The sequence below is a fragment of the Bos indicus genome, chromosome 7, assembly GCF_029378745.1.
Source record: "Bos indicus isolate NIAB-ARS_2022 breed Sahiwal x Tharparkar chromosome 7, NIAB-ARS_B.indTharparkar_mat_pri_1.0, whole genome shotgun sequence".
NCBI lineage: Eukaryota > Metazoa > Chordata > Mammalia > Artiodactyla > Bovidae > Bos > Bos indicus.
In genome coordinates, this window is record NC_091766.1 from 25464485 (window position 1) to 25480879 (window position 16395).

The window sequence follows — 16395 nt, forward strand, 5'->3', positions numbered from 1 at the left end:
AGCTTCTCAGACCCTTGATACAGCTGAGGAGAAGGAAAGATACAGATATGGCTCTGATTGAAGTATAATCTGTAAACGAACAAAAAATTACTCATCCTTAAGCTTAACCGAAAACCTAACAGTTAAGAACATGTTTTTTCAGATTCTGTTTTTTGTAAGCAAAACATGTCAGCAATTCTAGAGTGCTTTTTATAAAATTGATTTTTCTATATTTTATATGCTTTGTTATTTGTCCTTTGAATACAGTCAGCTTATCTCCAGATACAGTTCTCTACAAACTGGACAATCCAGTTAAATCCATGTGTCCTCTTATATCCAGGAAAAGAGGTATTTTTTGGTTGGAAAGAATGGAAAGCTTAAACCAACAGGAGAGGTCTATTGACATTATTAGTCACCTGATCCTTATGATATATGACATTTTTCTCTGTTGATGAGGGAGTGTAATGTAATGTCTACCAATAAATATGTTTTTAAGTTGCAACTTGTGATACAAAATATATGTGAGAGCTCTCTCTGAAAAGCTAACTCTTATTCACTTACAGACATAGATGAGTGCAGTTCCTTTTTTGGTCAGGTGTGTAGAAATGGACGATGTTTTAATGAAGTTGGCTCCTTCAAGTGTTTATGTAATGAAGGTTATGAACTTACTCCAGATGGCAAGAACTGTATAGGTAAGTATCTAAACAACAAACAATAAAGTCTTTGTGTTGTTTTGTTTTGTAAAATAATGATGTGACTCCCCCCACCCTCAGCACCACCAACTTTGGGACTCATTTGCATTTCATTTGGTCATCTGAGGTACATGGACCAAGATAAGTTTCATGGGAAATTTTGGTAAAGGTACAAACCAAAAATTTGGAATTGTATACAGTGGTTTGATTGGGACAGAGCTCGAGGCTATCTGTGTCTCAATTAAAGTAGACAAAGGAAAATTAGCCTCTTGCCAAATGAGTAATCCTCAGGATGTCAAAAATCTCCGAGCGCATATTGCCCGAGAGTAACCTGGCAGATCAGAGGGCTTGAGTTGAATTCATGTTACTGTCATTTGGCAACAATGATGTCATCTGTAAGTCATTTTTTTTCCTTGTTTCTCTTTAAAGATACTAATGAGTGTGTTGCCCTGCCCGGCTCTTGTTCTCCTGGCACCTGTCAGAATTTGGAGGGGTCTTTCAGATGTATCTGTCCCCCAGGATATGAAGTAAAAAGCGAGAACTGCATCGGTAAGGCTGATGTTTGAGTCCGTGAACCGTTTAGGATAATGAGACCTGGTACTCACTCTGTGGATATATGTTAAATCTAAACCACTGTAAGCATGCTGACTGAGGGAGTTAAACGCCTAGCTGCCTACATCTGTTTTATTGAACCATCAGAAATGATTTGAAGGTGGAATGGTGGGAATAAAAAATTTGAGGATGTGGGATTTTTTCATTAACAGAAATCTTATACTAGTCAAAGAATTTTCAGTGCACTCTAATCTTTTTTCCAAATGTCAATAGAGACCTTCTACTGAATTTAAAGAGTGTCTACAAAAATTGTAATCTTTGGCAACCAATTTTAAAACAGCTATTAAAGGTGTCTAGAGTCCTAGAAATGTGAAGCAGAAAATCTTGACAATGCTGTTGAGACATTTTTTTTTCCTTGGGAAAGCCGCATGTCAAAACAGAAAATATTAATCCATTTGTCATAACAGATGTTTCTCTGTGGAAACCCTCCCAGCATACAAGGAATCTTGTAACCACATCAAAAGTGAGTCCCAGAATTGCCTGGTGGGCATGATGAAGACTGACCTTTTTACAGTTACTTTATTTCACTTTTGTACAAATTATTTTTAACAGTCTTGTTGAAATTCAGAAGCACCAGCATCTTAGTGTGATTCTTCTAACATGAAATGATTGCTGAGAGTTTTTTGCCTTTGAATTACTCAGTTTCTTAAATTCTGTATAGCTCTTCTGTTCACATTTAAGGGACTTAGAACCTAAGGAAACAGTTTACATAGTAAATTAATTATTTTTCAGATCATATAATTACAAATAATGGGTATCCTTAGTCATTCTAATTTGGTGTTTATATCTTTTCCCCATTTTTGTCTGATTAGTATAGTTCATTGTAAGATTTTCTAGTGTTTTGAATATTTAAAAATAATAATAACACTAGAAGCATCTTAACAAAAACTTTCTTGAAGAGTTTAAGATCTTTTCTTTCATCTTCTTTGTTTATACTTAATCTTCATCATCTCTGTGATCCATCTCTTTATGGAATAAACATAAAAGTAGTGTGTGAGCCATTAGGAGAGAAATAAAAATACTTGTGCCTCTTTGTATCAGAAAGACTTGGCTACCTTTTATCTTGGTGAAAAAAACAATCTGTGATTCAATTAGATGTTTTTTAACCTCAGGAGTATTTTATTGTCTTTATTCACTGATGATAAACACCCACCACTATTTCGCATGTTTTAAAAACATGTTTTCAATTAACTTACTTCACTGTAAGACTATTTCTTTCAGCCTAGAATCTCTTCTACCAGTTTTTCTAGATGAAATGCTTCCTACCACGAACTGTATGCACACGCACACACACACACACACATCCATTCTGACATTCCATGGACATTACTATGGACATGCAGCATCTTTTAGATGCTGGGAATACAAAACTGCAGCTTTTGCCAGTAAGTAGGTAACTTACTGCCTAAGAGAAAAGACAGATTTTGTAAACCACTCCATGTTGTAAAGCTGCCCTTACAATCCAACGTGACAGGCACTGCACTGGGGTCTGTTCAGGATGTAGGTCGCAGTAGGAGGCTGTGATCAATGATGGTGGTGGTGAAAGGAGAGCAGTCAGGAAGCCTAGCATAAGGATTGGCGACATTTGAGGTGTCCCTGAGTTTGATAAATTGACTAATCAAAAAGGGAAATGGAACAGAGAGGCAGCTTGAAAACAGAGGCAGAACAAATGTGGTAAGGGGCATCGGTGGCCAGCTCAGAAGATGGCTCTTAGTCCTGCAGGCGGCACAGAGAAGTGCAGGTTCTTTTAGAGAGCAAGTGATATGACTCACTCACTAAAATTCTGCCAGTATAAATTGAGAACGCAGTATGTGCCAGACCCTGAGCTAGACCCATGCTGAGGGTGCAGCAGTGATCTAGACAGACACATGATGTCCCCATGGGACTTATGTTCTGATGTGCCTGGAATCATGTAGTGTTCATTCATTTAGTTAAAAACCACCCATTAAAATAAGCACTTCCAGTGAAAAGGGGCCAGATATCACTGGTAAGGAATCCTTGTCTGTTTCAAGAGATCATTCTGGGGTAAGGTGGAAATGATAAAATTCTCATCCCAACGTCTAAGCTCCCTGGTTCTGTAGGCACAGATTCTCAAATAGGTACATGTTTTAGAAAGCAGACCCTGGTGGCGGTATGGAGTGGGGAGAAGGAAGTGAAGCACGTCTCCCTAGTTGGGAGACGTGATAATCCAGGTGGCAAATGATGCTGAGTTTGAGTGTAAATGAGGAGGCCACATATTGCTTGATTATGAAAGTTGAACAATTAAGGAGAGGAAAGAATGTGACCCCAGCTCCCCAGTGTGGATTGCTGAGGGCGAGGGGCATCAGAGAAGAGGACCAATGCTGAGGATGCGATGCCCCTGAGGCATGGAAGTGGTCCTCTCAGGCCTGCAGGCAGACATGCAGACACCTTCTAGGAGTCAAGTCCAGAGAACTGGAGACCGACTTAAAAGTCTGGGTCATATGGATCATTGAAACTGGATATAACCTTTGACTTTTGAAGCAGTAGCAGTTTATTTTAAACATATTTAATTATATAGACAATGTAATATATTGTTTCACATTGAATATCCAATGGCTAGTGAACTGTACAATGTGGACAAATTATTTTCAGATATTAAGCAGTGTATTGAATTGATTAAATCAGTAAATTATCTTGCTGATCTGCAGATATAAATGAGTGTGATGAAGATCCCAACATCTGTCTTTTTGGTTCCTGCACCAATACTCCTGGGGGCTTCCAGTGCATCTGTCCCCCTGGGTTTGTATTGTCTGATAATGGACGGAGGTGCTTCGGTAAGTTTTGAAATGATTTCTCTGTCATCATCAGCCCTCAAACTTCAGAACTAGGCAGGAAGCCATGATGCAGTGCTTGTCACTAAAAATATATGTTTCTGGCAGACGTATCATCCATAAGTTTAAAACATAAGGTCCCGAGTGTATATGCACTGGACAGTTTTTAATGTGCTTCAAATTATTCTCTCTGTTTCTACATTTTTTAAAAAATTCCATACTAAAAGAAAAATGGTGGTCTTATTTCATCATTTTCATTTTGTTGTTGGCATAGATTTTTCTGTACATTGGTGATGAGTTGCTTCCGATATGACATAACTTACTGAAAGCTACCTAGGTTTATTTTGTTAGGCTGTAATGTAACAGTGAGTAAAGAAGACATGGAAATCATTTTAATATTGAGCATAATTTCTCAAATTTCTGAAGCACATTATTAAGATACATAATTAAATGCAGTTTTATAGAGTGGTCAACTTAAACTGGCAAATGATATCAGCAATTAAGAATTTCCAGGCCTATCTTTTAACTGCGAATATAATCTGCATCACATGTTCAACCCATGAGAAATGTTCTATCAGTAACAGAATTATGTGTAAATTACTCCATCTTTTTAAATGACCAGTAAGGAGGTCTGTGATGTTTGCTTTCTTGATTAGATACTCGCCAGAGCTTCTGTTTCACAAACTTTGAAAATGGAAAGTGTTCTGTACCCAAGGCTTTCAACACCACAAAGGCAAAATGCTGCTGCAGTAAGATGCCAGGAGAGGGCTGGGGGGACCCCTGTGAGCTGTGTCCCAAAGATGATGAAGGTAAGAGTAGTGAAATAAAAAAGCCACTTTCAACTAGTTTTGAACTGTCTTAGCAGAACTCAAGTGGGACCCTGTAACTTATGAATGTTTTGAAGATAAAAACCCCTCATTTACAGACCTTCATGGTTCAATGATCTCCATAGTCAGGAACTTCGTTCAGCTTTCATATCAGAATGTGTAAATGCAGGATGTTACCCCATTATTTCATTGCTTCCCCCAACGTTAGTATTACTTGCTTTGAAAGGAATGAATTTGAAGGGTGAAGGGCAGTAGATCCAAGGAGGGGGTGAAAATTACATGCCAGCTTGCTGCAGGAGTCCCACATGGGTATTGTATCACAGGCTGGGGCTCCCAGAATCTTAAAGCAAATTCTGGGAGGCTGAGTCAGCACAGTAGGCATTTGCAAGAAGAGACGACGAGCCTCACAGATTTTATTAGCATAGCTGAACAGTACAATTGTTCCCAGCAGGCTCGGAACTGGCCTAGTCTCTAGGTCAGAGGTGGCTTCTGTGTGTAATGGGCAGAGAATGCTCTGTTAGTTGCTCAGTCATGTCCGACTCTTTGCGACTCTGTAGACTGTATTCCACCAGGCTCTTCTGTCCATGGAATTCTCCAGGCAAGAATACTGGAGTGAATGTGGCTCTTTGGCTGCCCAGAATTAAATGAGCAAGCAGACAGAATCAGACACCCTGAGTGGTACCCATAGGTGGCCACCCCAAGCTCAGGTGACCTTCTCTAAATATGCTCAGTGGTGCTTTTGAAGTAAATTACAAAAATAAAGACTCTTACTAAAAATAGCTTTGTAGAGGAAAAATAAGTCTAATTTTATGTATATCATTAATCAGTTCTTAAGTTTTCTGATGTTTGTGACTCTTTGATAATCGGGAATTTGTCTTTTTCTCTGCAGTGGCATTCCAGGATTTGTGTCCCTATGGCCACGGAACTGTTCCTAGTCTTCATGATACCCGTGAAGGTGTGGTTTAATATATTTTATTTTCGTAGTCTCATGTAAATACAATATTGTACATTTGTTTTATAATCATGCTGTTTTTACTGTATAACATATATTGTATTGCATTTAATGCACATATATGATATTTATTGTATATCATATGCACTACATCATAAGACTATGTTGCAGCATATGAAATACATGTTTCTCTGATAAAAGAAATGCTCATATGTTTTAACACTTTTAAGCCTCTTTTGAATAGATACATGCAGTTTTGGCATATCTTTTTATATAAGAAAGTTCATGGATGATTTTGTATTTTAGATGTTAATGAATGTCTTGAGAGCCCAGGAATTTGTTCAAACGGTCAGTGTATCAACACAGATGGGTCTTTTCGCTGTGAATGTCCAATGGGTTACAACCTTGATTACACTGGAGTGCGCTGTGTGGGTAAGTGCTGAGTTAGTGCCACATTTCACACTTGTAAGGTTTTTTTCTTTCTTATATTCAGCAAAAGGTCTCTCAGGCACTCTGGGAGGCAGTGGGATTTACAAAGCCAAGATAAGTAGCCATAACTGCTTTTTCTTCTCCCATTCTACATTTTCCAGCAACGTGGGTTTATTTGAAGATGGAGCGAGTTGCCCAATCTCTGCCTTCAACCAGATATACAAACTCTGATGTGTCTAGAGCTTTACAGCTGCCAAAACCACTAACTGGGAAAGAGGTCTATTTTACTTTATGACTTTCCACTTCTGCTCTTGTAGCAGAAGATCACATACCTCCCTGGGTTTGTGATTTTTTTTTCTTTTTTTAGGGCAAGCACAGCTGTCTGAAAGTTCAGAGCATTTCACACTTGACCCTCGGGGTTCTCTGCCCTGCGTAAAGGCTGGCCAGCCATGACCAAGGGCGGGGGGTGCAAGAGTCATGTGTGCCCTGCACAGATCTGGGACACGTGTGAGGGCCAGATGGATTTTCGTGGGCATATTTTTATTAAACTAAGCCCTCCACAGTTTGTGTCACTTTCTTATCCTTTTTCAGATACTGATGAATGTTCAATTGGCAACCCATGTGGAAATGGGACGTGCACCAACGTTATTGGGAGTTTCGAATGCAACTGCAATGAGGGCTTTGAGCCAGGGCCCATGATGAATTGTGAAGGCAAGTGATACTTTACTATTATTTCTTCTTGATATAGAAAGAGTTTTTAATGCCTCAGCTTTTTTTTTTATATTGTTCTTATGTTCTACTGATGATTATATTCATCACAAACATATGTTCCTTTACCACAATGAGCATAGTTACAAAAGCTACTCTGTAGCCCTTGTCTGATAATCCAGCATCTCCACCCTCTCAGAATTGGCATCTATTGCTTATTTTTTCCCTTGAGATTAGGTCACATTTTCCTGGTTCCTCAGTCTGTTGGTTAATTTTGGATTATGTGCTGGGTATTGTGACTGATACCTTCAGGAATCAGTTACATTATTTCAGAGAATATTGATGCCCTTGTTTTAGCAGGCAGTTAATTTACATAAAGTGGACTGTCAGGCCTGTGGAAGACAGTGGGTCACGTTTAAATTCTTCTCTTTAAAGCTTAGTGGCCAGCTTCTTTGATTTTGGCCCACACATGGCATGGTTAAGTCAGCAACTTCTGCTGAGTTTATGCAAAAAAATGAAAGAGGTATTTCTCCCCCTCTGGCCCTCTCATTTCTGGGATTCCTCCACACTTTTCAGCAGCCTTGGTTGCCCCAAGGTTCCCTCCCCTGATTTCTCGGGACAGAAGCTCAGAGAGTTCCTATTGGAGATTTAGCTGCCAGATGCTACTGTGCCAGGACTGATATGATCCACAGGGGAAAAAAAAAAAACAAAAAACTGAGCACCTCTACTTTGCCAGGTGTTTACTGAGTTTTAATGCACTGCTAGAAACCACTTCAGGTGTTGTTTTTATATTTATTTCAGATAAATACAAAATACAAAATACCTCCTTTCTCTGTTGCATAAGAAGATTAAATGTTAAGAGCCAGAAGACCAAAAGTATGACTTCAGAATACTCAATGATAGCCTGTTCGTGAATTTGTCTTATTTTTCTGTTTTTCGTATTTCAGAGTTTATAGTTGTTATTTGTTGGAGGATGAGTTAGGTGCCCAGTTCTCCTTACCAGAAACGGAAGTTCTGTTATCCTATTACTTTCTGTGTGACTGCCAAATAAATACATCAGTGTTTATTTAAGCGAGTAATTAGAACTCTAGGCTGAGCGCATGCCTGTCTGTTTCCTTGATCAGATATCAATGAGTGTGCCCAGAACCCACTGCTGTGTGCTTTCCGCTGCATGAACACCTTCGGGTCCTATGAATGCACGTGCCCAATTGGCTATGCCCTCAGGGAAGACCAGAAGATGTGCAAAGGTAAGGCCCCAGACCAGGAAGGATCAGCTCATTATTTGTGATGCCAGAAATATATTTTAATGATTTTGTAGCTCTCAGCTGTCTTCTTGTAGAGCTGTGCAGAAATATATTCTTTACAGCATTGCTGGTAGATTTCCGTATCTAGATAACAAGATACTTGATAGTCTGTCCAGTCAAGTCAAAAATAAAGATGTCACATTCTCGAGCTCTTACTAAAGCAAAGATAGCCCTTCCCTAAACTTCTTATCTTGAGGACCAGTGCTGAAATTTTTATAACTCTAGAATATAGCCAGCAGTTGAGACTGGGCTCCTCCTTTCTCTGTGGCATAAGAAGATTACATGTTAAAAGCCAGAAGACCAAAAGTATGACTTCAAAATACTCAAGCATGATATACCCTGTTCATGAATTTGTCTTATTCTTCTGTTTTTCCTATTGCACATATTCTCTAGACCTGGATGAATGTGCTGAAGGGCTGCATGACTGTGAATCGAGGGGCATGATGTGCAAGAATCTGATTGGCACCTTCATGTGCATCTGCCCGCCTGGGATGGCCCGCAGGCCTGACGGAGAAGGCTGTGTGGGTAAGGTTGTACAGGACGGTGGCTGCTTGCTTAACACTCCCACCCCCAGTCAGAAACATATGAACTTCAGTTATCACAGTGGAAAATACGGTGTTTTGTTTTCTGTGCAAATAGCCAAAGAGATCAAAAACTGCAAGAATCTGTTCAGTTCCTAATACAATATATGCAGAAGGTAAAATATTATTAATCTTTTCTATCATTAATTGATTTCTGTAGCAACTTGGAAAATCTTATGCTCAACATGAGAAGTTTTCCAACATTGTGCATTGTCAGGAAAAATTTTTTAAAAAGAAAGAAAATAAATGTAAGATTTGTAGCAATCAGATCTTTTTAGATGCATTTCTGTCATGCACTTTGAATTCAAAGGAGACAACTGAAACACTAATCAAAATAAAGATAACAGCATTAGGATAGGATTAGATCACAAAGACGGACTTAAACCCTCATATTCTAGAAACAAGAAACACTACAATTTTTTAAATCCATAAATTAGTTTAATACTTTTGTATATACTTTAAAATGTATGCAGAAAGTTTCCTAAAAGAAAAAAAATACCTTTAACAAGAAAAAACATAGTGTCAGAACGCTAGGAGCAAAGTGAGAATTCTTAAAGCTTCCCAGGGAGCAAAACCAGATTTCCTACAAGTGGCAATTAACAGTGGGTAAAATAAAACAGTGGATCAGCAATGTTTTCAGGGCATTCTAAGGGAAAATAATTTTCAACTAAAACTTTATATTCAATCTAGTGATAAAACAAAAATATCACATTGTCAGAAATGCGTTTTAGAATACTTATCACCCACATACCCTCTTTATCTTATTCCAAACTGTATCCTCCAATATATTTTTTAAAGTTAATTCAAGAGGAAGCAATGATAAGCCAAGAAACCAGTAACCCTGATTATATGGTTTAAATAAATGCTGGTGTTTCATAAAAGAAATACGACAAACCAAAATTTCTAGACCGTGTCAGCATGGCAGGTAGCACAAGGAGAGAGAAGAAAGGAGTAAACTCATGCCAAGGGTACTTACTATGGCCAGAAGCTATTGAAACAGATACTTCTTGATTTAATAGAGAACTGTTCATTAACAGTGTGTTGAAGTTGTCTCATGGCTACCACTGGAAGAATAGAAGATTACAACTTCTAGACATGAGTTGGGGATGACAGTAGCACAGAGAAAAAATTAGACTAACCTAAGAAAACGAAGATCATGGCATCTGGTCCCATCACTTCATGGGAAATAGATGGGGAAACAGTGGAAACAGTGTCAGACTTTATTTTTTTGGGCTCCAGAATCACTGCAGATGGTGACTGCAGCCATGAAATTAAAAGACGCTTACTCCTTGGAAGGACAGTTATGACCAACCTAGATAGCATATTCAAAAGCAGAGACATTACTTTGCCTACAAAGGTCCGTCTAGTCAAGGCTATGGTTTTTCCTGTGGTCATGTATGGATGTGAGAGTTGGACTGTGAAGAAGGCTGAGTGCCAAAGAATTGATGCTTTTGAACTGTGGTGTTGGAGAAGACTCTTGAGAGTCCCTTGGACTGCAAGGAGATCCAACCAGTCCATTCTGAAGGAGATCAGCCCTGGGATTTTTGGAAGGAATGATGCTAAAGCTGAAACTCCAGTACTTTGGCCACCTCATGCGAAGAGTTGACTCATTGGAAAAGACTGATGCTGGGAGGGATTGAGGGCAGGAGGAGAAGGGGATGACGGAGGATGAGATGGCTGGATGGTATCACTGACTCGATGGACGTGAGTCTGAGTGAACTCCGGGAGTTGGTGATGGACAGGAAGGCCTGGCGTGCTGCGATTCATGGGGTCGCAAAGAGTTGGACACGACTGAGCGACTGAACTGAACTGAAGAAATATTAAGAGAAGGGGACAAGTAGCCTGCTAAATATTAAACAGTATAAAGTGACAAGACTCCGAACATATCAGTAATCACCATAGATAGAAACAGTTTAAATTTCTGGTTAAAAGGCAAATGTACTTTTAAATATTCTTTTAAAAGTGCAGCTTGGTACTTTTTACAAGACATGTACCAAATCAAAATGTAAGATAGATGGAAGATAAAGGGGTGGAACAAGATATCCAAGGCAAATGTTGATGAAAAGCAAGTGCATGCAAAATAAATATTAATAAATTAAAGATTAAAAAGCATAAAGATGAAAGGAGAAATTCATCAAAGGGATTTGTCATGAGCTCTCATCGGAGAGGGCAATGGCAGCCCACTCCAGTACTCTTGCCTGGAAAATCCCATGGATGGAGGAGCCTGGTGGGCTGCAGTCCATGGGGTCACAAAGAGTCGGACACGACTGAGTGACTTCACTTTCACTTTTCACTTTCATGCATTGGAGAAGGAAATGGCAACCCACTCCAGTGTTCTTGCCTGGAGAATCCCAGGGACAGGGGAGCCTGGTGGGCTGCCGTCTATGGGGTCACACGGAGTTGGACATGACTGAAGTGACTTAGCAGCTCATGCCTCTGACAACATTGATTTGAAACATACCTCAAACAAAATTTACAAAATGTCAAATTAATGCAAGTAAAGATGTGGGAATTTGAATGTAACAGTTTTGTTCTGATATATTTATTTGTCAGAAACCAAAAGAGCAGTACTATCTAAATTCCTTCTTCTCTAGCTGCCCTAACCCCCTGCATGGCTCCTGTGATTTTCACTCAAGTCAGTGGAGGAGCTTGTCCTTTATCCCTGGCCTGAGTGCCCTTCACCCTGCTCTCCACCTCTCCCTCACACCTGCCACTGCTCAGCCCTCAGCCTCTCTTTCATGTCACATGAATTGGTATCTTCTTTCCCAAAGTTCTTTACTTACTCCCCGTCAGTAATCCTTTATGGAGCCACTTTTCCAATTATCCATCAAGCATCACCTCTTCCCTGAAAAGTGGAAGAGAGAAAGAGAAAAGCAGCTGAGGGTGGGGGGGAACACTTTGTTAACCTAGAGCCTATCTTGGAAGGATGTAAGTAAGTAAAATAGCTCAGTCGTGTCCGACTCTTTGCGACCCCATGGACTGTAGCTTACCAGGCTCCTCTGTCCATGGGACTTCCCAGGCAAGAGGATGAGGTAAATTTAAATATGATAAATTTAAATGTAATATTTTTAATATAATACTATAAATTTAAATATAAATTAGTATTCTATCATATTAGCATTTTGATGAAGAAGGTTTAAGCAAGATATAAACCATTAGAAGATAAATGTTTGTAAATGATAAACTTTACAGTCTATTCATGACTCATATTATTTGTTTTTCTAAAGATGAAAATGAATGCAGGACCAAACCAGGAATCTGTGAAAACGGGCGTTGTGTTAACACTATTGGGAGCTATAGATGTGAGTGTAATGAAGGCTTTCAGTCCAGCTCTTCTGGCACTGAGTGCCTTGGTAAGTTGATAAACAGAGTATATTTTACTTGGTGAATAAAGCATGTGTTTTGTGATGTAATCACAGAAGAGTTCTATATATATATCCTTGTCTGCAAAATAGATCCCCCAATCTGAGTAATCCATGTACCTCTTCCTGAAGATAGACATCTATTAAAATGATGTATTTATACACGTGTGTGTAGTACATACATCCATGCTTAATGTAAATAACCATCTTAAGTAGTCTTTCCAAAATTAAGATTAATTAAGCACTACGGAAAATGTGACTCTAGTAAAACTTACATCAGGAAATGATTTAATTCCAAAAGAAAATATTTGCTATGTGAGGTAAGTTTTGCTATATTAATGATATTAAAGAAAATGCCACATTTCAAAAATGCAGTGAGAGTTAATTTTTATTTTATGATACAGAAAAGTGTTTTACAAAACATTTTCTTGTGGAAAATATAAGTCTCAGGCATTTTAATGATAAAATGCATATATCATAAACTGTTTAGTTAATTATGAGCAGGTGTAAAAGTATGAAGTAGTCAAATTTAAGGCAGAGAAATAGCACTCCTCATGGGCTTTGAGGCAAAAACAGCACATTTCAGCTACATCAGATTGTTCTCAGAATGATGTCATCTGCTTCAAATCCTAGGAAATTATTAGTCATGAAAACATATTTTGTTTATTATTATCTTCAATCTAGATCTTCATCAGGAAATAGAAAAGCTGACCTACATAGAAAGCGTACTTTTCTGTCCATATTACTAACAGTTCATTAGGATGGTTCTTAAAACCCCATTAAAGATCTCTTTGCCAGCTTATATCAGTGAAATCCCTTTATTTATAATAATTAAAAAAACTACTTAATCCAATGTTTAAACAGTCTTTTAGATGTCTAAAATACAGGAGATTAGATTGAATACGTACCAAGATGATAACATAGTCCAGAATTTGCTTTTCAAAAACAAATCCTGTTCTCATTTGCTTACTTAAAGGGAAGTATTTTTCTTTGATTTTTCCTTTCAGTTGGATTCTATAGGAATGGTAGTTTACTGTCACTTAGCTGCTGAGGAAAAGAAGAAAAAACTCACCTCTCTTTCTTTAGTATCAGTTATTAAATGTAATAAACTGTTGCTAAAGAGCACTGTGAAGTGAACCTCCAACAGAACTTTCTAATCATTGTCTTAAGCAATGTGACTCTTCACATAAAAGAATATTTAACCTTTCAAAAGGTATTGCTATGGAATTGCCCTGGTGGTCCAGTGGCTAAGACTCCTCCCTGCCAGTTGCAGGGGGCCCAGGTTCAGTCCCTGGCTGAGGAACTAGATCCCACACGCCACAACTCAGAGTCCACATGTGGTAGCTAAAGATGCTGTATGCTACAACTAAGACCCAGCACCACCAAAATAAATGGATTTTTTTTTAAGTATTGTTATGAAGGAAAACATTGATTGTCCTTTTTAACGTGAAGACCCAGATAACGAAGTGTCAGTCCCTTGACACTTGTGCTTTTTAACTACATTGTCATTTCAGACAATCGCCAGGGCCTCTGCTTTGCAGAGGTGTTGCAGACCATGTGTCAGATGGCATCCAGCAGCCGTAACCTTGTCACAAAGTCAGAATGCTGCTGCGACGGGGGGCGAGGCTGGGGTCATCAGTGTGAGCTCTGCCCACTCCCTGGAACTGCACAGTACAAAAAGATATGTCCTCATGGCCCAGGCTATACCACTGATGGAAGAGGTAAGGAGTTGAGGAAATCCATGCATGTTATCAACACAGTGCATGTTAATTCACGTTAATTTGAAGGAAATAGGATAATGGCTAAAATATATGTGTATATGTGTGTGGTCGTATATGCTTTTAACTAATGCTTCAGCAGCTTTAAGAGGCATAATCTTCGTATCAAATCTAAGAGATAGAATCTCTTAATTATTCCTATTTTAGCAGACAGAAACTGAAGCACGAAGCTTAAGTAACGATAAATAAATGTCCCCAAGATCACAGCCTTTTTAAAGGTTGGAACAAGGAATGGAATGTATCTGTCTGATCCCAGAGGCCATCTGCAACCCACAAGCTATGCGTGCTTCATTTAAGTAAAGGTCGCTTCTTTGTTTGTGCACAGGAACTCATTCTGTTTGCAGCTTATTTACAAACCAGCAGGACTCACACATGATTAATAGTTTCCAGGTTTTTTGGTACAACCAATATGCTAATGTCCTAAAAATAACATTTTCCTCTATTACTATACAGATTCTAGATCTTACGCTTGATTACATTGCTAATGAAACCCTTTCTTAGGATCTAATGCAACTGAATTTAAAGCCAATCCATGGAATACCATCACTAATTCCAAATTAGTGGAACTTCAGAAGGGTAGCTTTCTATTGATAGAGTCCCCCCAAAAAATTCATGCTTAGATTGCAGAACAAATAGACTCCAGAGGGGCTTTCAGCATAGCCTTCCTTATGTTTGTCTCTTCCTATCACTTCAGATTCTTTCCTTATTTCTTCCTTCTATGTTGCCACTCTGTTGAATGATGAAAAAGTACACCAGCACAGTTACGAACGTTGGATTTTGGTTATCTGTCAATTCCTTAATTTCTTTTAGTTTCTAACCGGTTTTATTCTTGCATCTATATTGACTTCTGTTTGGTTTTGCCTTGGGGTTTCTGGTACACAGATATTGACGAATGTAAAGTCATGCCAAATCTCTGCACCAGTGGTCAGTGCATCAATACCATGGGCTCCTTCCGGTGTTTCTGTAAGGTTGGCTACACCACAGACATCAGCGGAACCTCGTGCGTAGGTAAGGAAAGACAAGGCATCTCTGCGTCTGAGTGGTCGTTACCTGCTGTTTTCTGCAAGTCCTTTACTGTCAGTAGAATATCTTTATTAATGGTGTTTGGATTGTACATTTTGCTAAAGTGATGCTATTCCTTTCATTAGTGTGGTTCTTAATATCACTGGAGTTGTCCAAGGCCTTGTCTAGTAATGTGAGACATAGAACTATTAGATTTATCAAACAGTCTGTAAAGTTAGGGAAACATTAAAATTATTTAAAAAAATATACTTTCAACATTTTACATTTAGTTTAAAATGTATAGAGGCACGTTTGTTTTGTCATTTTTTTAATGAAAGACCAGGACTTTTGATTGTGAAAGTATGTTTTTGCATATGGAGAGAATGCTTTTTGCTTGTTTCTCTTTGTAGTTATTTTTGCATAAAATATACCAATTAAGCATCATCATCTGAAATTTCCAGTTGCAAAGCAATCTCAATACAGAAAACCTTCTACACTTTTACAATCTCTTTTTCTAATTTATTTTACTGTCTCATCCAAGGAAGGGGTGGTAGCTTGCTGCTATTGAGTCTTTCCAAAATATTTAGTTTTCATTAAAGAAAAAAAATCTTTTCTCCTTCATAGTTCATCAGCTTAATATCAACTTGTTTTGATAACAAGCACATCTGGCATGAAAAGGTTAAGAAGAACCAACCTAAATCTTAGTAAGCATTCAACTCACTTGTTTGGGCAAGATAGTAATAGAAACTAGGCTATCAGTCACGAGCTTTTAACATTCTTTGGGCATCAATCAATGTCTTTTATAGGGGAAGTGGAGATGGTTTGCTGTCAGAGTCCTAGCAGAAAAAAGGGTGGCATATTGAAATGAGGACAGTTTAAGGAGACTTGTTTTTTTAACAAAAGGACAGTGTATAAAGATGTAAGCAGAAAATGCTAGGACTAGTGCTGAGTTCTGGGGCTGTTCCACCTCTGAGCCAAAGATAAGAGGGAAGGATTACTGAAACCTAGAAGATGGAGAAAATTGTTCCCAGAGGCCTGCCTTTAGAGCACCCGTGACCTCTGACCCCATGACTCAGTCAGCTTCAGCCCATCTTGCGAGGAATTAAGGACCAGACTGAAGACAGAGGGCAGGAGGGCCTGCTAATGGTGTCTGTGTGCAGTTCAGCCTCCTGGGCCCGAGAACAGGGTGGACCCGGGTAAGGACTGCAGCTGGAAGGCGAAGTGGAAGGTCTCCCACACAATCTGTGATGCCAAACAATTCCTGGGGAAGTGTCAGCTCAGAGACTGAGAACATCCGCCACATCTGCATGTCAAAGAGAAGAAACTCTAACCTTCAGGTTTATGATTCTCAAACTGTAAACCGAAGAACACCAATCT

At 38.8% G+C, this 16395-nt stretch overlaps 1 protein-coding gene across 1 annotated transcript in view; it reads left to right on the top strand.

Moving 5' to 3' along the window:
* The window catches only part of FBN2 (fibrillin 2), a 222618-nt gene that overhangs the window by 192106 nt on the left and 14117 nt on the right, over nucleotides 1–16395 (top strand). Inside the window, exons 47-58 of the mRNA XM_070793212.1 lie at nucleotides 543–671; nucleotides 1101–1220; nucleotides 3953–4078; nucleotides 4732–4884; nucleotides 5792–5857; nucleotides 6161–6286; nucleotides 6875–6994; nucleotides 8116–8238; nucleotides 8689–8820; nucleotides 12104–12229; nucleotides 13753–13959; nucleotides 14899–15024. Coding sequence (XP_070649313.1) covers nucleotides 543–671; nucleotides 1101–1220; nucleotides 3953–4078; nucleotides 4732–4884; nucleotides 5792–5857; nucleotides 6161–6286; nucleotides 6875–6994; nucleotides 8116–8238; nucleotides 8689–8820; nucleotides 12104–12229; nucleotides 13753–13959; nucleotides 14899–15024 — 1554 coding nt within the window. The remainder of the gene's footprint in view (nucleotides 1–542; nucleotides 672–1100; nucleotides 1221–3952; nucleotides 4079–4731; nucleotides 4885–5791; nucleotides 5858–6160; nucleotides 6287–6874; nucleotides 6995–8115; nucleotides 8239–8688; nucleotides 8821–12103; nucleotides 12230–13752; nucleotides 13960–14898; nucleotides 15025–16395) is intronic.